Source organism: Thunnus maccoyii, chromosome 10 (assembly GCF_910596095.1).
Source record: "Thunnus maccoyii chromosome 10, fThuMac1.1, whole genome shotgun sequence".
In the NCBI taxonomy this organism is placed as follows: Eukaryota; Metazoa; Chordata; class Actinopteri; order Scombriformes; family Scombridae; genus Thunnus; species Thunnus maccoyii.
The window spans coordinates 9,299,506-9,316,180 of NC_056542.1; the positions used below are offsets into that span (position 1 = coordinate 9,299,506).

The 16,675-nt window shown below is 35.8% G+C and overlaps 2 protein-coding genes across 3 annotated transcripts in view; both read right to left on the reverse strand.

Annotated features, from left to right (window-relative positions):
- LOC121905492 overlaps positions 1-16,675 on the reverse strand; it is a 344,732-nt gene that overhangs the window by 287,483 nt on the left and 40,574 nt on the right. The gene's annotated exons all lie outside the window — the stretch shown is intronic.
- LOC121905495 lies at positions 1,366-15,864 on the reverse strand. 2 transcript variants are annotated; one of them, XM_042423742.1, is made up of 17 exons: positions 15,753-15,864; positions 14,445-14,532; positions 13,330-13,373; positions 12,770-13,055; positions 9,851-9,894; positions 9,323-9,608; positions 8,934-8,977; positions 8,748-8,818; positions 8,291-8,505; positions 7,943-8,193; positions 6,866-6,994; positions 5,411-5,576; positions 4,862-4,891; positions 4,421-4,462; positions 3,138-3,197; positions 2,531-2,571; positions 1,366-2,343 (listed from the first exon to the last, which is right to left on the reverse strand). In XM_042423742.1, exons 2-17 carry the CDS (start codon positions 14,515-14,517, stop codon positions 2,077-2,079), a joined length of 2,049 nt encoding a protein of 682 aa, XP_042279676.1. In that variant the 5' UTR covers positions 14,518-14,532; positions 15,753-15,864; the 3' UTR covers positions 1,366-2,076. The 2 variants fall into 2 exon arrangements, with proteins under 2 accessions (XP_042279676.1, XP_042279675.1); XM_042423741.1 differs by having other exon boundaries at positions 14,445-14,730.

The window sequence follows — 16,675 nt, forward strand, 5'->3', positions numbered from 1 at the left end:
CAATTTACTACGAATAACAACCAACACAAATCAGTCTCATTGTGTTTAAGTCCAGATATAATTTGAAAGTGAATAGAATAGACTGTATTTATATTTAGTATATTTATTTTTTTGTTTTATGAATTTTATGAATTCTCTATATAGTGTTGTTTTTTTAACAGGCATTTTGTATCCCCTTTGTGATCCATGGCCAATCTGTATAATTTTGCTTTCTTATGTATTGTTTTATTTGACAGTTTTTATCATATAATGATCTAAATATTTTTAGAAATGTTTCATAGGCTTTGTCAGTGTCTTCTTCATTATATAGGCTACTCTGTGTTAATGATTCATGTCTAAATGCACTTATGGATTCCTCCATACTCACCTGTATTTCAATTTACTGGCATCCTTATCCTTCTCATAATCACAGTCATAGATCACAAAACTGGCAAATGGTCACTGCACACTCCTCCACTCACATTTATAACTTTTCAGTTCCTGATGTGATTAATATGTACCTCCTACTTTAAACTTTAAAGCAACCTGCAATGCCTTTCCTTTATCCAAAGGTATATACAAAATAATTTGAGAAGATCACCTCTCATCTGAGCTTTGTTCACTGGCATGGAGGTTTTGTAAGAAACACTCAGTGCTACTTTCTTCTTCTAGATAAATAATCACACTACTGGGGTCCTTTATGACATTACAGCTCTTTAAGACATCAGTTTAAACTTGAATATTTCCTCACTGGCAATATTCACCTCAATTTCATCATATCAGTAAAGACTTAAAACCCGTTTGAACAATCACAGACACAAATGAATGTTATGATCAGTGTGCACATTTTGAAAAACTTGGCCGTAAAAACACACATGTGACTCTGTCAGATCAATATACTTGCTTCATATATATTGTTTTTAGATCACTTCATTCTCTCAAATAATCAGAACCAAACATAACAACGAGGGAATTTATTATAGATTTTAAAATAAAAAATATGTTGAATGACCCTCATACAGTAAACAGTGCTCCTTTGTTGCCACCTGGTAATTTCAAAGGATACAGTACATTCATAGGCAACACATATTTATTTGTAAAGCACCTTTCAACAACAAGACAATTCAAAGTGCTTTATGTGAGACGTCAAAAAAGATATTAAGACAAGATATCCAGTATAAAAAGAAAGCATTATAAAAAAGACACTGATAGAATTAAAAAATAATAAAATACAAGATTAAAATAAGATCAAATCGAACAAAACATAAAAAACAAAAGAAAAAAAATGTGTCTTACATCTACAAGAGTTTTAGTTCTTGTTGACACTGTCAGAAAGGTGATAATTCAACTTAATGTTTATTATTGAAGTCGTAGTGGGCAGTGTTGTTGTTGTTCTGGACTGCATTATATTAAAAGGTGTTTCTAATATTTTGTCCATCCCCCGTTTACATACATGAGGGGGGAAGAATATTAGAAACATCTTTTAATATAATGCGAAACATCACCAAACACTATGACCTCAATAATCAACATAAACATTTTTTCAAGATTAAATACTGTTATATGATTCTCTTCATTTCTCTTTTCCCTTTAAGATCTTTCAACTGATAAATATATTTACATTATTTGTCAGGACTTTAAGTCTTTCACACACTCTGCTGCTAAAAAACTTGAATGAGCCACCTGATCTAAACATCACATGTTCTTGTTGTTATAACAAAGGCAGAAATAAATCACCCTCTGTATTTGATTTGTTGCATTTTGTTTTCATAGTTAAAAATAGTCACGATGCAATAATTTTACACTTGTGTCTTAAAAACTTTGGACAGCTCTGTTTCTTGATTTCCTCTTGTCCTCCTCAGTGCTAGAGATAGCAGTAGTGCTGCAACTGATGAGTGGATTACTGAGAAATAAAATAAAATATGGGAAGACTTGTAAAATACTCCTTTAACTGTTTGTTTGATCAGGTCCAAATGTTCTGTAATGTTCTAAATAATTAGGTCAGCAGCAAAAATGGGATTGTTTTTGCCACTCAACAGGCCACTTCTGTGTTTTTATTTGTTTATTGTTTTTGGCTTTGGATCCTGAGCTGGTGTCTCACAACTGCTTCACCAGATCGTTCCTGTTTATTTTCTTGAAAAGCATCTTGGTCACCTCTGCAGCTTGTTGGCTGTAGGTCTGCTCCATCAGATCCACCACATGTTTCCTGTCTGCCTTCTCCAGTTTGCTCTGTGGGATGCACGGGAGTTCTGCCGGGATGAGGTCTCTATCCTGCAAAAACCACTTGAAGTCTTCGAATTTTTCCTCTCTCAAACATTGCAGCATTTTCAAAAGCTTCTCTTTAATGTTTGTGATTGTTGCTGCCTGGTGAAATACAAACAAATAAACAAAGGGAGATGATTTGACCATAATTTTATTGATTAGAGCTGAACAGCTCCTCTGAATGCAGCATCAGTTCTAATCATGATTTAAAATATTGGATGATTTTCAACCTGCATCTTATTGAATGAAGATTTGTTGTGAAAAGTCAGACTGATGTGACATTACTCACTTTCTGGACCAGTGCAGATAGTTCATCCACACTTTGTTCCTCTGAGGAGAAATGGAATAAAACACTTTGCATCAGGCTTTCTTGATTCATAAAGATTTACAATACAAAGGGTTTTATCAAAAAGTGACCAACAAAGCAAACACAATCTTGAATCCCTCACCCTCTAATCATTGTGATAAAACACTGCCGGTCAGATTTCACATCAAAGTGCAACTTTGTGCTGCTCCTTTCACTCACACAATCAACAATTTCTATATAAATTCTACTTTTTTATTTAAAGCGGAGCTGACTGAAATTTTAGAGATCCAAATAAAACACAAATGAACACAATGATTAAAGAGGAATCAGAGCCCATAAAGTGTTTATTTTGACAAGTCAGTTCTACATTTTATTGATATAATGTCATTCATCCTCCAAATGCCATTTTTAAACCCTCAAATCTCACTTTTTTGTTTTATTTGTTATTCCATGCAGCACCTACATTAGCCACTATAATGTGTCTAACCCTTGATCAAGTTAGACCTGTTCTGTTTTGTTTGTTTTTTTTTTTGTTTTTTTTCTTCTAAGTGTTAAAAGTAATTTCATGAGAAAATTGCATAGTTAATACCTGTGGACCTGCCTTCAGTCAAAGTATTTCCACCAGTTGCTCCACTTGAGGATCCCAAAGCTGTAAGAAATTTAGGGGAAATTGTAATTGTTGAACAATTGTATTGTTCTTATTTAACGTCACTGACACAGAAAACAAACTGCTTTCTTTAATGATCAGAACACTTGAGAAAAAAATAAAAATAAAATCAGGATCTGTCTCTCAGAAGCTTTTGTTTCTCTTAATTTACCCTTGATTTGCACCTCCTGTTTATGAATCCCTCAGTGGGTTAGTGTCTATTAGTGTCTACATGTCAGATCAACTAAATAAAAGTTTAAGTGAGGGAATACATACTTTACAGAGGGATAAAGTTTCAAGTAAAATTCAAAACCAAAGCTACAACAGCTACAAAGATAGGGAAACATGTGTGGTTACAATAAAAAAGACTAAAGACAACAAACAAAATGTAAATTAACAAAATGTAATGAAAATGTAAATAATGTTTAGATTGCATTCTGGTAGAAACATTTTTATTTCTTGAAAAATGTACTGAAGTAACTGCTAAAACATTGAAATCAAGATATTGTATTTGAGTGAGTATTTGCATAAGGCATAAATGAGGATGAATAAAGGATGGCGGTTTTCTGTTTTTCTTATTGTAAACAAATCTCATGTGCAGAATCAAACCAACAATGAATCAATCCTACTTACAAGTATTGTGTTTATCCAAAGCCTGATATATGTGCCGTAGACCTCCGTTGTTTACAAAAAACTATTAAAAACATGTTAATGAGCCACATCGCTGCACTGGGTGACATGTTCCTTCATCCCTGAAGACAGTGGTTACCGTAGTAATCTGTAACTGTTACTGTTAAGAGACTCGCGTCCTCACACATGAATGGTGGCCTCTTCCTGACATAGAAATACTTTGTGGAGAGTAAAAACTTGATCGCTGTTATTAGTTATTGGAGCCATTTTTAAACAACTAACCACACTCTCTGTGGCACAGAGGAATAACATGTCAGGCTTTGGAAACAGACACAATACTTGTGAGTAGGATCGATTCATTGTTATCGTTGCTCTGCACATGAGATTTGTAGACAATAGAAAAGCTGAAAATTGCCATCCTCATCCCTAACTATAGGCAGTCCTAAACTTCAATAATCAATCAAGAATAATGTATTTTGAACAAAGTATTTATCAGTATTTCAGTCAACTTTACATTTAAGGCAGCAAAATGCAATGTTTGCAAACATGCATGTTTTTAAGTTGAAGTGCCTCTTTATGTTTTGTAATGTACCTACCTCTCACTGTAGCACCAGCTGGTCCAGCTGATGATGCTGCAGCTGCAACACATTAAATGATAACCTTATAATAAATACATTGTTCTAGACAAGAATACTTCAGCAGGCAAACCAAAGTACAAGAATACTGCACAGAATAGCTGGCCAAGTTCAGCTCTGTAAATTCAGCTAAAGACAACTTCTCAGCAGTTTATTTAAAATGGTCAAATGTGAAATATGTGAAAAACAAACAAACAAACATAACAACTTAGGTGCTACAATAATATCATGGCGATCTTACGATTTGGTTTAAAAACTACAAACATTTAAAACATTGATGAAATTCCAATTGGTTTTATTCTGGTTGAAATATTTGCAACAAATGTGTGAAATATTTATGACATATGACTGAAAGCTGAAATCTCGTATAGTAATGGACAGTAAATATATGCAGTGTCTTACCTTCTGAATGACCAGATTTTGGATAGTCAGCTGAAATAAAATGGAGAACAAAACATATACCAATATTTGCTGATATTGTGGGTTTATGTATTTCATTCACAACAAAAGATTAAATAATGAGACATTTTAGCTAAATAAAATATCTATTATATTTAATATCATTAATATTCTATTTCTAGTTCAAAAACAACCAGATGTTATTACAGCGGTGATCAAATTTGTTGTGTTTTGATAAATCGCTCTGTCTCAAAACTCATACTTGCTGTCTTAAGCACTTCTATGGGTTTCTGACTATTCATGGAATAAGATAAACAGGAATTTCTCCTCATTATCATGTATTAAATGGCAGGTGAACACATAATTCAGACAGCTACAACCAGAATATCACACCCACAGAGCAACACGTCCATTTTCAGTGTGCATTGGTGTTGGTGATTCAGGTCTCATTAATTATTGACATTAATTATATAGAATGGTTAAGTTAATGGAAAAGATAGAATGCATTATCTTTTTATATAGTGTAGGTAATATTGTTTAACAACCACTGACCTTCTTGAATTTCACAGGTCCACACTGGTTCACTCACTGGTTCACACACTGGTTCACCCTTCTTTGCATAATGGTCAAAGAGTGAAAGGTAGAAGTCTCTGTCTGGATTTTTAATGAACACTTCATAGAAATTTGGGTCTTGGCTGTCATATCTGAGGGTTAATTTCTGTGTAAAAATAAAACATAAAAGGAGAGAAGGAGTTAGTTTTTGACAAAGGTAAACAGTCAAATTAAATCCTTTACAACAAAAACAAAACTAGTTGATTAGTGTCTGGTCATTAGGAACACTGTTTTGCACATGCTCAGATCATTCACATTTCTGTCTGGCTGCTGATCTCTCCCAAACTCTGAACACAGCGAGCAAAGCTGACTCCACATTCACCAAGCAGTATTGGCAACCTTCTTGAAGTAGCTTATGTGTGACCAAAAAGTCAATAGATTTGTCACTAGGCTCATAAAAGCTGTATCTAGGGAGAACGTTGCTAAGTTGACAACACCGATCACATGTCCCTTTGTACAAATTGCCAATACAAACAATGATGCATCTATTTACAATTACAGGAGTCTAAATGCCAATTCCCTTAATTGTATCCATGTTCCTCACTTGCAGATTTTCCTTGTGTCTTACATCGTGTTCACATCATATTGTTCAGTGTTTAATTACAGCCAAGTTGGAAAAGGCGTTCACATCAGCTACCTGATTGCAATTCTGAGTTGAAGATTTTTAAATTTCTGACAGTTACAATATTTCCAACATGGCTAAAAGAACTACGAAAGTGTCAAAATCCCTGCAGCAAAATGGCTGCAATTTCACCGTCAGTAACATTTAAAAAATCTAATAATAACACAAATACAATAAATCTACTTGAAATAAAATATCGTTAAAATGTGCAAGGCCATGTGTGACCACACCATTTGTACACCTCAATGTGAAATGCAATGGCTTTGATCCTATTTTATCTTTTCATACAATACGTCTGAACCACAATCCACTATATAACTGAAGCGAGGTCTGTGAGCTAGTTCAGGCAGCCAAAGTCAAGTGGCTGCTCCACTCACAAGCCATACTCCCCTCACTGTGACATATATCCAACACACCCTTATAATCTTGGCGGTGTACTTAAGTCGTCAGTACTCTGCTCACATTTAGCCATCCTGCTGCCACACTGCTCATACAAGCTATGCTTGCTTGCTGCCATTTGTAGGCCTATAGAGTTTCAAAAGCTCGACCTCCACCCCAGCATCCACCTGTAGGCTCTGAGTCTAGGAGGGAAGTTAGTACTGTTGCTCCCAACTCCTTGCTGTGTGACATCAATGTTTCCTTGTGGGGAGTCACGAGATCAGAGCCTAGACGCCAAACATTAATGCTGTACATGTTCTGCATTTAAATAATAATGTACTCCACATGAGTTGGCTGACTGAAATGTAAGTACTGAGAGACAGTACAAAGTATACCGGAGGGGAAATTTTAGCTGTGTCTATGTCTGCGGTGAGGACGAATCCTTGTTGCATTTTCAGATACTTGTCTGGACGTGGCTTCCGGATTACTGTGTATCCATCTGAGAATTCCGTTTTGTCCACTGTCTGGAAAAAAAGCAATATACTGTAAGCACAAAGCTGCTTCAAGGTTACAGTAGCAAACATTGTCATTTGTGTTTTAAAGTACATGAATAAGCAATACGGTTTTTACAATAGAGTATTAGGAGCACTGTTGGGAAAAAATGAAATGTGAGGTTTAGAATAGACAAGATATTGAGGAAAAGATGATGTTATGAAAATAATATATATTTTAAGAATAACCAAATACGCTGCTGTAGAATTGTGGTTTAATGAGTAAACAGGCGAGAGCAGCCTTCATTAAAAATTAAGTTACAGTATATTTCATCAGTGAAGGAAATACTTAGTGTATCACACCCGCAGTCAAAATACAATAAACCAACTGCATTATTTCTGAGTTGTATAATCTTATGAAGCAGCTGCTGAAGCACATTGAGCACTTGGTTTTGTCCAGACAGCTGTGCCAAAGAGAGCAGAGATCAAATCTCAATGTATGGTGTCGGAAAAGGATTGAAGGCTGCTGCACATTGACATGCAGTGAGCAGTGGGCTTAATTTGAAAAGTTTCAGTTTGTCAGTGAGATCTCTTTGTCTCCAACCTGCTGACAGAAATCTGACGAGAATCACTTGGTCCATCATCTTAAAATAAGGAAACGTGTCCACTTCGCTGTCTCATGTTTTAAGTGGCTTATCTTCAATAAAATGTGCTTAAAAATAACAAGTGTAAATGTGAACTTTGTTATTGATCACACATGTATGTTTCAATGGTAAGTCATATTTTTGGATGTCGTTTTAAGAAGATTTTTAAATGGGAATATAGAAAGGGGAAAAAAACCTTCTGTGACCAGCGACTCCTCCCACTTCACAACTCTATTCTCACAATTTCACTTTTTTTCCACCACTGGCCCTAATACTCAGTTGTAGGTTTTTTAATCTGATTATATTATACATTTGTGATAGTAAGATATTAAATAACCTGTTTTAGAGCAGGATCATGTGGGATCAGATACACATGTAGTTTGAGGAACGTTGTGTTTGGTTTATAGTATATTAACACGTTGCATTTTATTTTCACTGGAAAGCCAATTTTCATCAGAACCGCTCTTGGAGAGAAAACTGGTTCGGATAACTTGACATGGGATGATGTGACCTCAGACACGTCCTCAACAACATCTCCACAGGCATCTATGTGTAGGACTGCAAACTTGTCTAATATTGTAGAGTCATCTGCACAAAATACAAGCACATATATTTAATGAGGAGAAAGGGATTGTATCACAATACATTTAAATACATGTTTACTTATTTCTTCATGTCCACTTACCTGTGCAGATCCAGTGTGGCAGGTACACTTCATTTAACTTCCCAGCAATGACTGTGATGTCCAGTAGAGGACCTGCAGGCATGTATTGTAAGCTTTCCATTCTCTCCATGTGTTCTTCCCAAGACCAGAACTGGTACTTAAAGCTGACCTTTTCTTCACAGACCCATCGCAGGTCAGAGACACTGCATTCAAACCTTCCTGCTTCAGACTGTAGGCTGAAAGAAAAAAAACAAAAGAGTTTGTGCATATGTGCAAAAGTGTAATGGAGTAAATGTAAACTTAACCAGTAGGTGCCTTGATTTTATTTAAAGCGATGTGTCTAATTATCACTGTTACTGTAACTTGGCAGGAAAAAAGATCTTAGTTGTCCCTCTGGGAAAAAATTCAAAGAACCTTGCCGAAATGTTTGCCATAGTTCCAGTTTGTTGTGACACAATATTGAAGATGTTATTTTTACCTGTAAGTTGGAGCCTCATCTGCATCTGTACTGTTCACTTCAGGTTCAAGTTTAGTCCAGTCATTGGACTCCTGCACAGGAGGACAATCACTTTTGTAAATACTGTAAGTGGAATTGTTCCTGTTTAATCTTTTTCAACATCATACAAATGAACAAATAAAAAAAATATTGAAAGAAAGGGATTACCATAATGCTTCCATGAGCCTCAAACTCCAAGCTTCTTGAAGGCCCTTGTTAAAACACATTTGAAAATGTTGTGTTAATATAATGTTTATATATAAAATCATATTTTAACTAACAAATGCTTTGCTGCTTTAGCACTATGTGCTACATAACACTCCTCCAGTATGAGAACAATATGTTAGAGTAGCAGCACTTCACAGGACTTCTGTTATGTACAACGTACAGGCTAGCTACATGTAGCCAACATCAAACATGTAAAGTAATGAGTGTTGATGTTGCCGTCATGCTATATAGTCAATGTCCTGTATCATGCTGTTGTGGTACCAAACCAGATACCGAAAACCAACAACTTAATGATGGTGTAAGTGTTTGTTTTTTTTCACACAACTTACCTTTGGATCCTGAGCTGGTGTCTAACAAAATCTGCACCAGATCCATCCTGTTCATCTTCATTAAAACCTCCCCGATCACCTCCACAGCCTGTTGACCACAAATCTCCACCATCAGATCCACTAAATCAACTGTGCTGTCTGCCCTCTCTATTCGGACTCCTGGGATTCTTGGGAGGTCTTTCATTTGTAGGTTCTGCAGCCACCACTTGACCTGCTCGATCTCCCCGAGACATAATTCTTCCAGTGTTTCCAAAAGCTTCTCCTTAACTCGTGTCATTGTTTCATCCTGATGGATTCAAAGTGATCAGAGGGCATTTATATAATATTTCCACTGTAATGATAAAACACTGATGTCTTTGCATCAATGTAAACATTTAAATCATGTGACTAATATTAACCACATGAGGCAAAATTATACATTTAGTGAAATCAGACTCCTGCACCAGAGGACAATCACTTATGTAAATAACTGAAATTGTTCAATTTACAAATAAACATAAGACCAAATTGAATAATAAAAGGGATTACCATAATGCCTCCATGAGCCCCAGACTCCAAGCTTCCTGAAGGACCTTGTTAAAACACATCAGAAAATGTTTTAAATTATTATATATTTATAAATGGAATCATATGGTAACCTTCCAGATGCTCAGCTGCTTTAGCACTATGTGCTATACTCTCATATACTCTGTGCACACACATCTACTGTGTGTCTGTCAATCCTGGGAGAGGGATCCATCCTCCGTCACTCTTCCTGAGGTTTCTTCAATTTATTCCCCGTTAAAAGGTTGTTGTTTGTGGTATTGGTCTATACAAATAAAATTGACTTGACTTGACTTCACTATATGTTATGCAGGACTTACTGCTGAGAAAAGTCTAAGTTCAGGAAAAGTGGCAGCACTTCACAGGACTTCTGTTATGTACAACATACAGGCTAGCTACATGTAGCTGTTGTAGTAACGATTCCTCATGAGAGGGAAAGATTATACAATAAAAATATAGGAACAATCATATAATTATTTGTTTTGCATGTACATATATTACAATAAACAACTGGATAGTAACCAACATCAAACATGTAGATTAATGGGCGTTGATGTTGCCATCATGCTATATAGTCAATGTCCTGTATTATGCTGTCGTGGTACCAAGCCAGGTACCAAAAACCAACAACTTAATGATGGTGTAAGTGGAACTTAATGCTTACAACTAAATTCTTCTCACAAATAATGCAGAAATTAGTTTGCATGACATTTTTTTTGCAACAAAATATCCCGAAATTTGAAAATTATAATGATTATAATTATTTTCCCAGGTGTTTGAAAATCCATCCAGTCATCAGTGTCCTGTCTTATGTTGTCATTGCACCAAGCCAGGTACCAAAAACTAAAGAGGCAATGAACATTTCTTACATCTTAATGATGGCGTAACAGGAACTTAATCATGATTAATTACATATTTTTTTGCCAGATTACAATGAATGTAAAATATTCAATAACAGTTTTCATTGGAACTACGTTTCTTAAACCAAAGAAATAAACCTTATAAAACTGTTGACAGCATGTTCTGAGGATTATTCAGTTTAACAGAGACACTGTTCCTCAAAAAAAAAAAAACTTTTTCGGGAAGAATTATTAAACGCAATCCCTCAATGGTGTGAGCATCACAAAAGAATTTCATTCACCTCCATTATATTGGCTGCAGATGCCACTACAGGTGAGTGAGGGCTTTTTCATGTTGTGTGTTTTTATTTTTGTATTGTTGGGCCTAATTCACTAATATGTGCATAGAAATGTTCTCACTGTGTGCACAAAATAAGCGTGCATGTAAAATCACCATAGGATTCATGACACATGCGCACTGGCCAATTTTGCTTTTACCACCATGCGTATGTTAGTGAATCAGCATCATTCTAAATTGACAGGCGCTCTACTGGTAATAAGCATACTAACACACCCCAATTTCTCTGTGTAAGGAAAGCTCTGTTGGAGCAGTGCAGCAGTGGAGAGAGCTGTCACTCATTGCAAAGAGGGCCGTGATGTTAAAAATGTAGAAAAACTTAACTGCTAGTGAAATGCAAACAATAGTTTCAGAAGTAGAAGCCAGAAAAGGCAGATTTAGCTGGTAAACATGTGATTGGCACAACTGTTTGGAGCCTAATTGTGAATCCTGTATACAGCCTGCATACCTGTTGTGCCACAATCACGCAGTATGTCTGTAACAAAATAAGAAGTTTTTAAATGTGTAGATCTGTATAAAACTCTAAAGCTGCGCCAGGTGTGCATCGTATTTTGTCTGTCCACAATAGGCCGTGATTTAGTGAAAGCAGAGTGTCCCTCCTTGTGCCACTACTGAACTATCAGGCTGTGAGGACGCTGAACAGGCTGCTGGTTAAACAGCCGCATATATTACAGCCAACTCTGATGGGGGAAATTAATCGGTGTCACATTCCAATATGGAAACTCTGATTTATAAACTATTGTCATATAAAGCGGACACAGGTCAATTTTAATAAATTAATAATTTCATTACATTTATGATGATGATTTATGGATTACAACGTCTTCATTATTAATTTTATATGTAGTAAATAAATTGTGTATTATTAACAATTTCACACTTTTGGATGTTGTATATTTAGGCCCAATCATTTTTAAGATAATTGTGGTTCTAATACACTGTTTACATTGAATAAATTTTGACTATATAATTTTTTAGACTGTGGGATGTTTATGATTTGTGTGTATGCATGGTCTAAGGCCATTCTAAATTTGTTTGCAGAGTAAGAAAAAATTCAGTTAAGAACATATTGATGAACCCCGGATTTGTGCTTAAAACCTTCGTTGTGCGTACAGGCTGTTTGTGAATGAGGCCAATTATCTTTTTATTTGGCATTTTCACCTTAATTGGACAGTCAAGAAGCAGATAGAATATGAGCGGACAGAGTGCGGTATGACGTGCAACAAAAGGCCGCGACTGCAATCACACCACACCATTACAGTTATGTGGTATGCACCTTAACCATTAGACTTTTAGGAAGCTGCTTGTGATTTTTGTTTTTTGGTAACTTGAGAGAAGAAACCCTTTGAAAAGATCTCGCTTTTTCAAGCAGTAGATGTCATTTTGGAAACTATGCAATATGTAGGAGTCTAGTTATTCTGGGTTTACTTTTGGCTTGTTTTTGCTGTGGACAATTTAAAAACAGTGACTGATCTAGAGTCATTGACTATAATGACTATACCGCATACAGTGAGTACCTTTGCTTGTGATAATGGCATCTAGATAATATGTCAAAACAACCACATATTCAAATGGCTGCCTGACTGTCCAAAATGTATTTTTAATGATGAAAAAACAGTAACATTAAAGTAGAATAAGACCCCACTCTGCATACCAAATGTTTGATATTGGAATAGTGTTGTTTAGGTTTTTTTTCACACAACTTACCTTTGGATCCTGAGCTTGTGTCTGACAAACTCTGCACCAGATCCATCCTGTTCATCCTCTTTAAAACCTCCCTGGTCACCTCCACAGACTGTTGACCACAAATCTCCACTATAATCTCCACTAAGTCCTCCATGCTGTCTGCCCTCTCTATTCGGACTCTTGGGATTCTTGGGAGATCTTTCACTTGAAGGGTCTGCAGGTACCACTTGAACAGCTCGATCTTCCGGAAACGTAATTCTTCCAGTGTTTCCAAAAGCTTCTTCTTTACTGGTGTCATTGTTTCGTCCTGATGGATTCAAAGTAATCAGAGGACATTTATATATTATTTCCACTGTAATGATAAAACACTGATGTCTTTGCATCAATGGAAACATTTAAATCATGTGACTAATATTAACCACATTAGGCAAAATTATAGATTTAGTGAAATCAGACTGCTGCACCAGAGGACAATCACTTATGTAAATAAATGAAATTGTTGTTGTTTAATCACTAATTTTGCGACATCACACAGATGAACAAATAAACAAATGAGCAAATTGAATAATAAAAGGGATTACCATAATGCCCCCATGAGTCCCAAACTCCAAGCTTCCTGAAGGACCTTGTTAAAACACATCAGGAAATGTTTTAAATCATGTTATGTTTATTAATGGAATCATATGGTAACTTTCCAGATGCTTTGCTGCTTTAGCACTATGTGCTACATATTCTCCTGTACTCTCATATACTCTTATTCTGTACACACAACATCTATTGGATGTCTGTCAATCCTGGGAAAGGGATCCCTCCTCTGTTACTCTTCAAGAGGTTTCTTCAATTTTTCCCCATTAAAGAGTTTTATTTTAGGGAGTTTTTCATTAATTCAAATCAAGGGTCTAAGGACAGAGGATGTTGTATTGCTGTACAGATTGCAACGCCTGCTGGGATAAATGTGTGATATTGGGCTACACAAATAAAATTGACTTGACTACTTAGCACTGTTCCAACATGAGAGCAATATGTTATGCAGGACTTACTGCTGAGAAAAGTCTAAGTTGAGGAAAAGTGGCAGCACTTCACAGGACTTCTGTTATGTACAACGTACAGGCTAGCTACATGTAGCCATTGTAGTAACGGTTCCTCATCAGAGGGAAAGATTATACAATAAAAATACAGTAGCCAACATCAAACATGTAAAGTAATGGGTGTTGATGTTGCCGTCATGCTATATAGTCAATGTCCTGTATTATGCTGTTGTGGTACCAAGCCAGGTACCAAAAACCAACAACTTAATGATGCTGTAAGACAAGCTTAATGCTAACAACTAAATTGTTCTCACAAATAACGCAGAGATTAGTTTGCATAATTAGATCTTTTTTTGCAAAAACACCCCCAACATTATAATCATTATAATTATTTTCACAGGTGTTAGTAAATCCATCCAGCCATCAGTGTCCTGTCTTATGTTGTCATTGCACCAAGCCAGGTACCAAAAACCAGGTAATGCAAATATTTTACATCTTAATGATGGTGTAACAGGAACTTAATGATGATTAATTACATGTTTTTTTGCCAGATTACAAGAAATGTAAAATGTTCAATGTTCAATGTTCAAAGTAGAATAAGACCCTACTCTGCATATCAAATGTTTGATATTTGAATTATATTGGGGTTTTGTTTCCACAAAACTTACCTTTGGATCCTGAGCTGGTGTCTGACAACCTCTGCACCAGATCCGTCTTGTTCATCTTCTTTAAAACCTCCATGGTCACCTCCACAGACTGTTGACCACAGATCTCAACCATCAGCTCCACTAAGTCAACTTTGTTCTGTGCCATCTCTATTCGGACTCTTGGGATTCTTGGGAATTCTTTCATTTGAAGTTCCTGCAGGACCTCTTTGAATTGCAAGAATTCCCAGAAACGTAATTCTTTCAGTGTTTCCAAAAGTTTCTCCTTAACTGGTGTCATCGTAACATCCTGATGGATTAAAAGTGATCAGAGAGCATTTATGTAATATTTCCACTGTAATGATAAAACACTGATGTCTTTGCATCAATGTAAACATTTAAATCATGTGAGTATTGTAACAACTAATATATATATATATTACACAAAGAAATACTGTGATTAATCTACAGTGATTTTATAAAGACAAAGTGTGAGCACAGTGTGATTCATTTCATTTATTTCTATAAACTGGTTATTAGTAATTGTGATTTATTGCATGTCTCCAACTCTTTCTGACACTGTGCTGCCAAAAGTAGGAATGAGACACCTGATCACATGTTCTTATTGCTTCAACAGAAGCTGTGATATTTCTGCTTTAAAAACTCTTTCCACCTATTTACCATCAGAGTTGAATAAGAAAGCCTGGAAAAACATACACGTCCTAAACATTTAGTTGTCCTGTTGTCATCCTCAGTAGTAGAGATAGCACAGATTTTATTATAACATTATTGGTGGATAAAATATTTCAGCTCAAAATCTCAATCAGAATCCTGCTTCAGTTCAGTGAGCACCATCTGATGAAATGATGTCATTGGTTTGTATCATTATTAAGAGAAGGGAGGGAATTATTATTACTGAAGAGAAGGAAATAAAACAAGACTCATGAATGTCTGGTTTACCATCAGGTGACATAATCAGATACTATCAGACTATCTTGCTTTTAAAATAAATCTAATATTAAGGATTAATTGCAAAAGGAACATGTGTGTGTGTGTGTGTGTGTGTATGTGTGTGTGTGTGTGTGTGTGTGTGTATGTGTGTCTGTGTGTGTCTGTGTGTGTCTGTCTATTATAACATTATTGGTGGATATAATATTTCAGCTCAAAATCTCAATCAGAATCCTGCTTCAGTTCAGTGAGCACCATCTGATGAAAATGATGCCATTGGTTTGTATCATTATTAATAGTGGTCAAGATGAGGATCATTTTCAACCAGCAGCTATTTGATGAAAGCTGTGTTGTGTAAAGTGTGTCTGATGTGACATTACTCACTTTCTGGGGCAGTGAAGACCTCTGCTTCTCTGAGGAGAAAGAAAATAGAAAATGACTCAAGACTGATTAAACATCAGACTATAATCAGGTTTAGTCCGATTTAGTTGCAATAACACTAAAATCTCCTCTGCTGCTTCTGACATCATAAACAATAATCATACAGAGAGAAGAGAGGTTGGATATCATATCATTAAAACCTTTGAATATCATTAAAACATTAACATTTTGCCTCCCCTTAAAGTCAAACTGAAACTGGAATTCTCCTCACTTTGTTTGGAAGGAAATATGATCTAAAATGATGCTGCAGCTATTGTGCATCGTTTTCACTTTTCCAAGAGGAGAAAACCATTTTTGTATTTGTAAAGTGGCTGACTGACATCTGAGAGCTGCAATGCTAACTTCCCTACTATGCTACTGACTGGAGAATGTCGTAGTCTGATAATGATGATACCACATAGCCTTGGTTATGTAACATTAGCAACTGAAGAGGTCTGTCACTTTACATTATTTAATATTTGTGAGTATCCACTGTGCTGTTAAATTTGTTTTCCACTCAGAAAGTGTAAGCTAGCAAGCTAGACTAACTAACTTCCACTCAAAGTAGAAGATAGCCTAGCTCTCTAATGTTAGATTCCTACCAGATGTTACATGTCAGAGACGTGTTGATTTAATTAATGATTTGTTGCCCCCTGTCAACTACTTTTCTCACACTTTACATTTGTGATTAAATGTAGTTTGCACTCAAGCAGATATACTGTACATTTTTAAAATCAATTATTAGATGTATTCAATAGACAAACGTGATTGTGTAACATGACAGTTTTGTCTTCTTTGTTTTACCTTTGGGTCCTGAGCTGGTGTCTGATAGCCTCTGAACCAGATCAGATCTGCTCATTTTCTTGAAAGTCTTCTTCATGAGATCC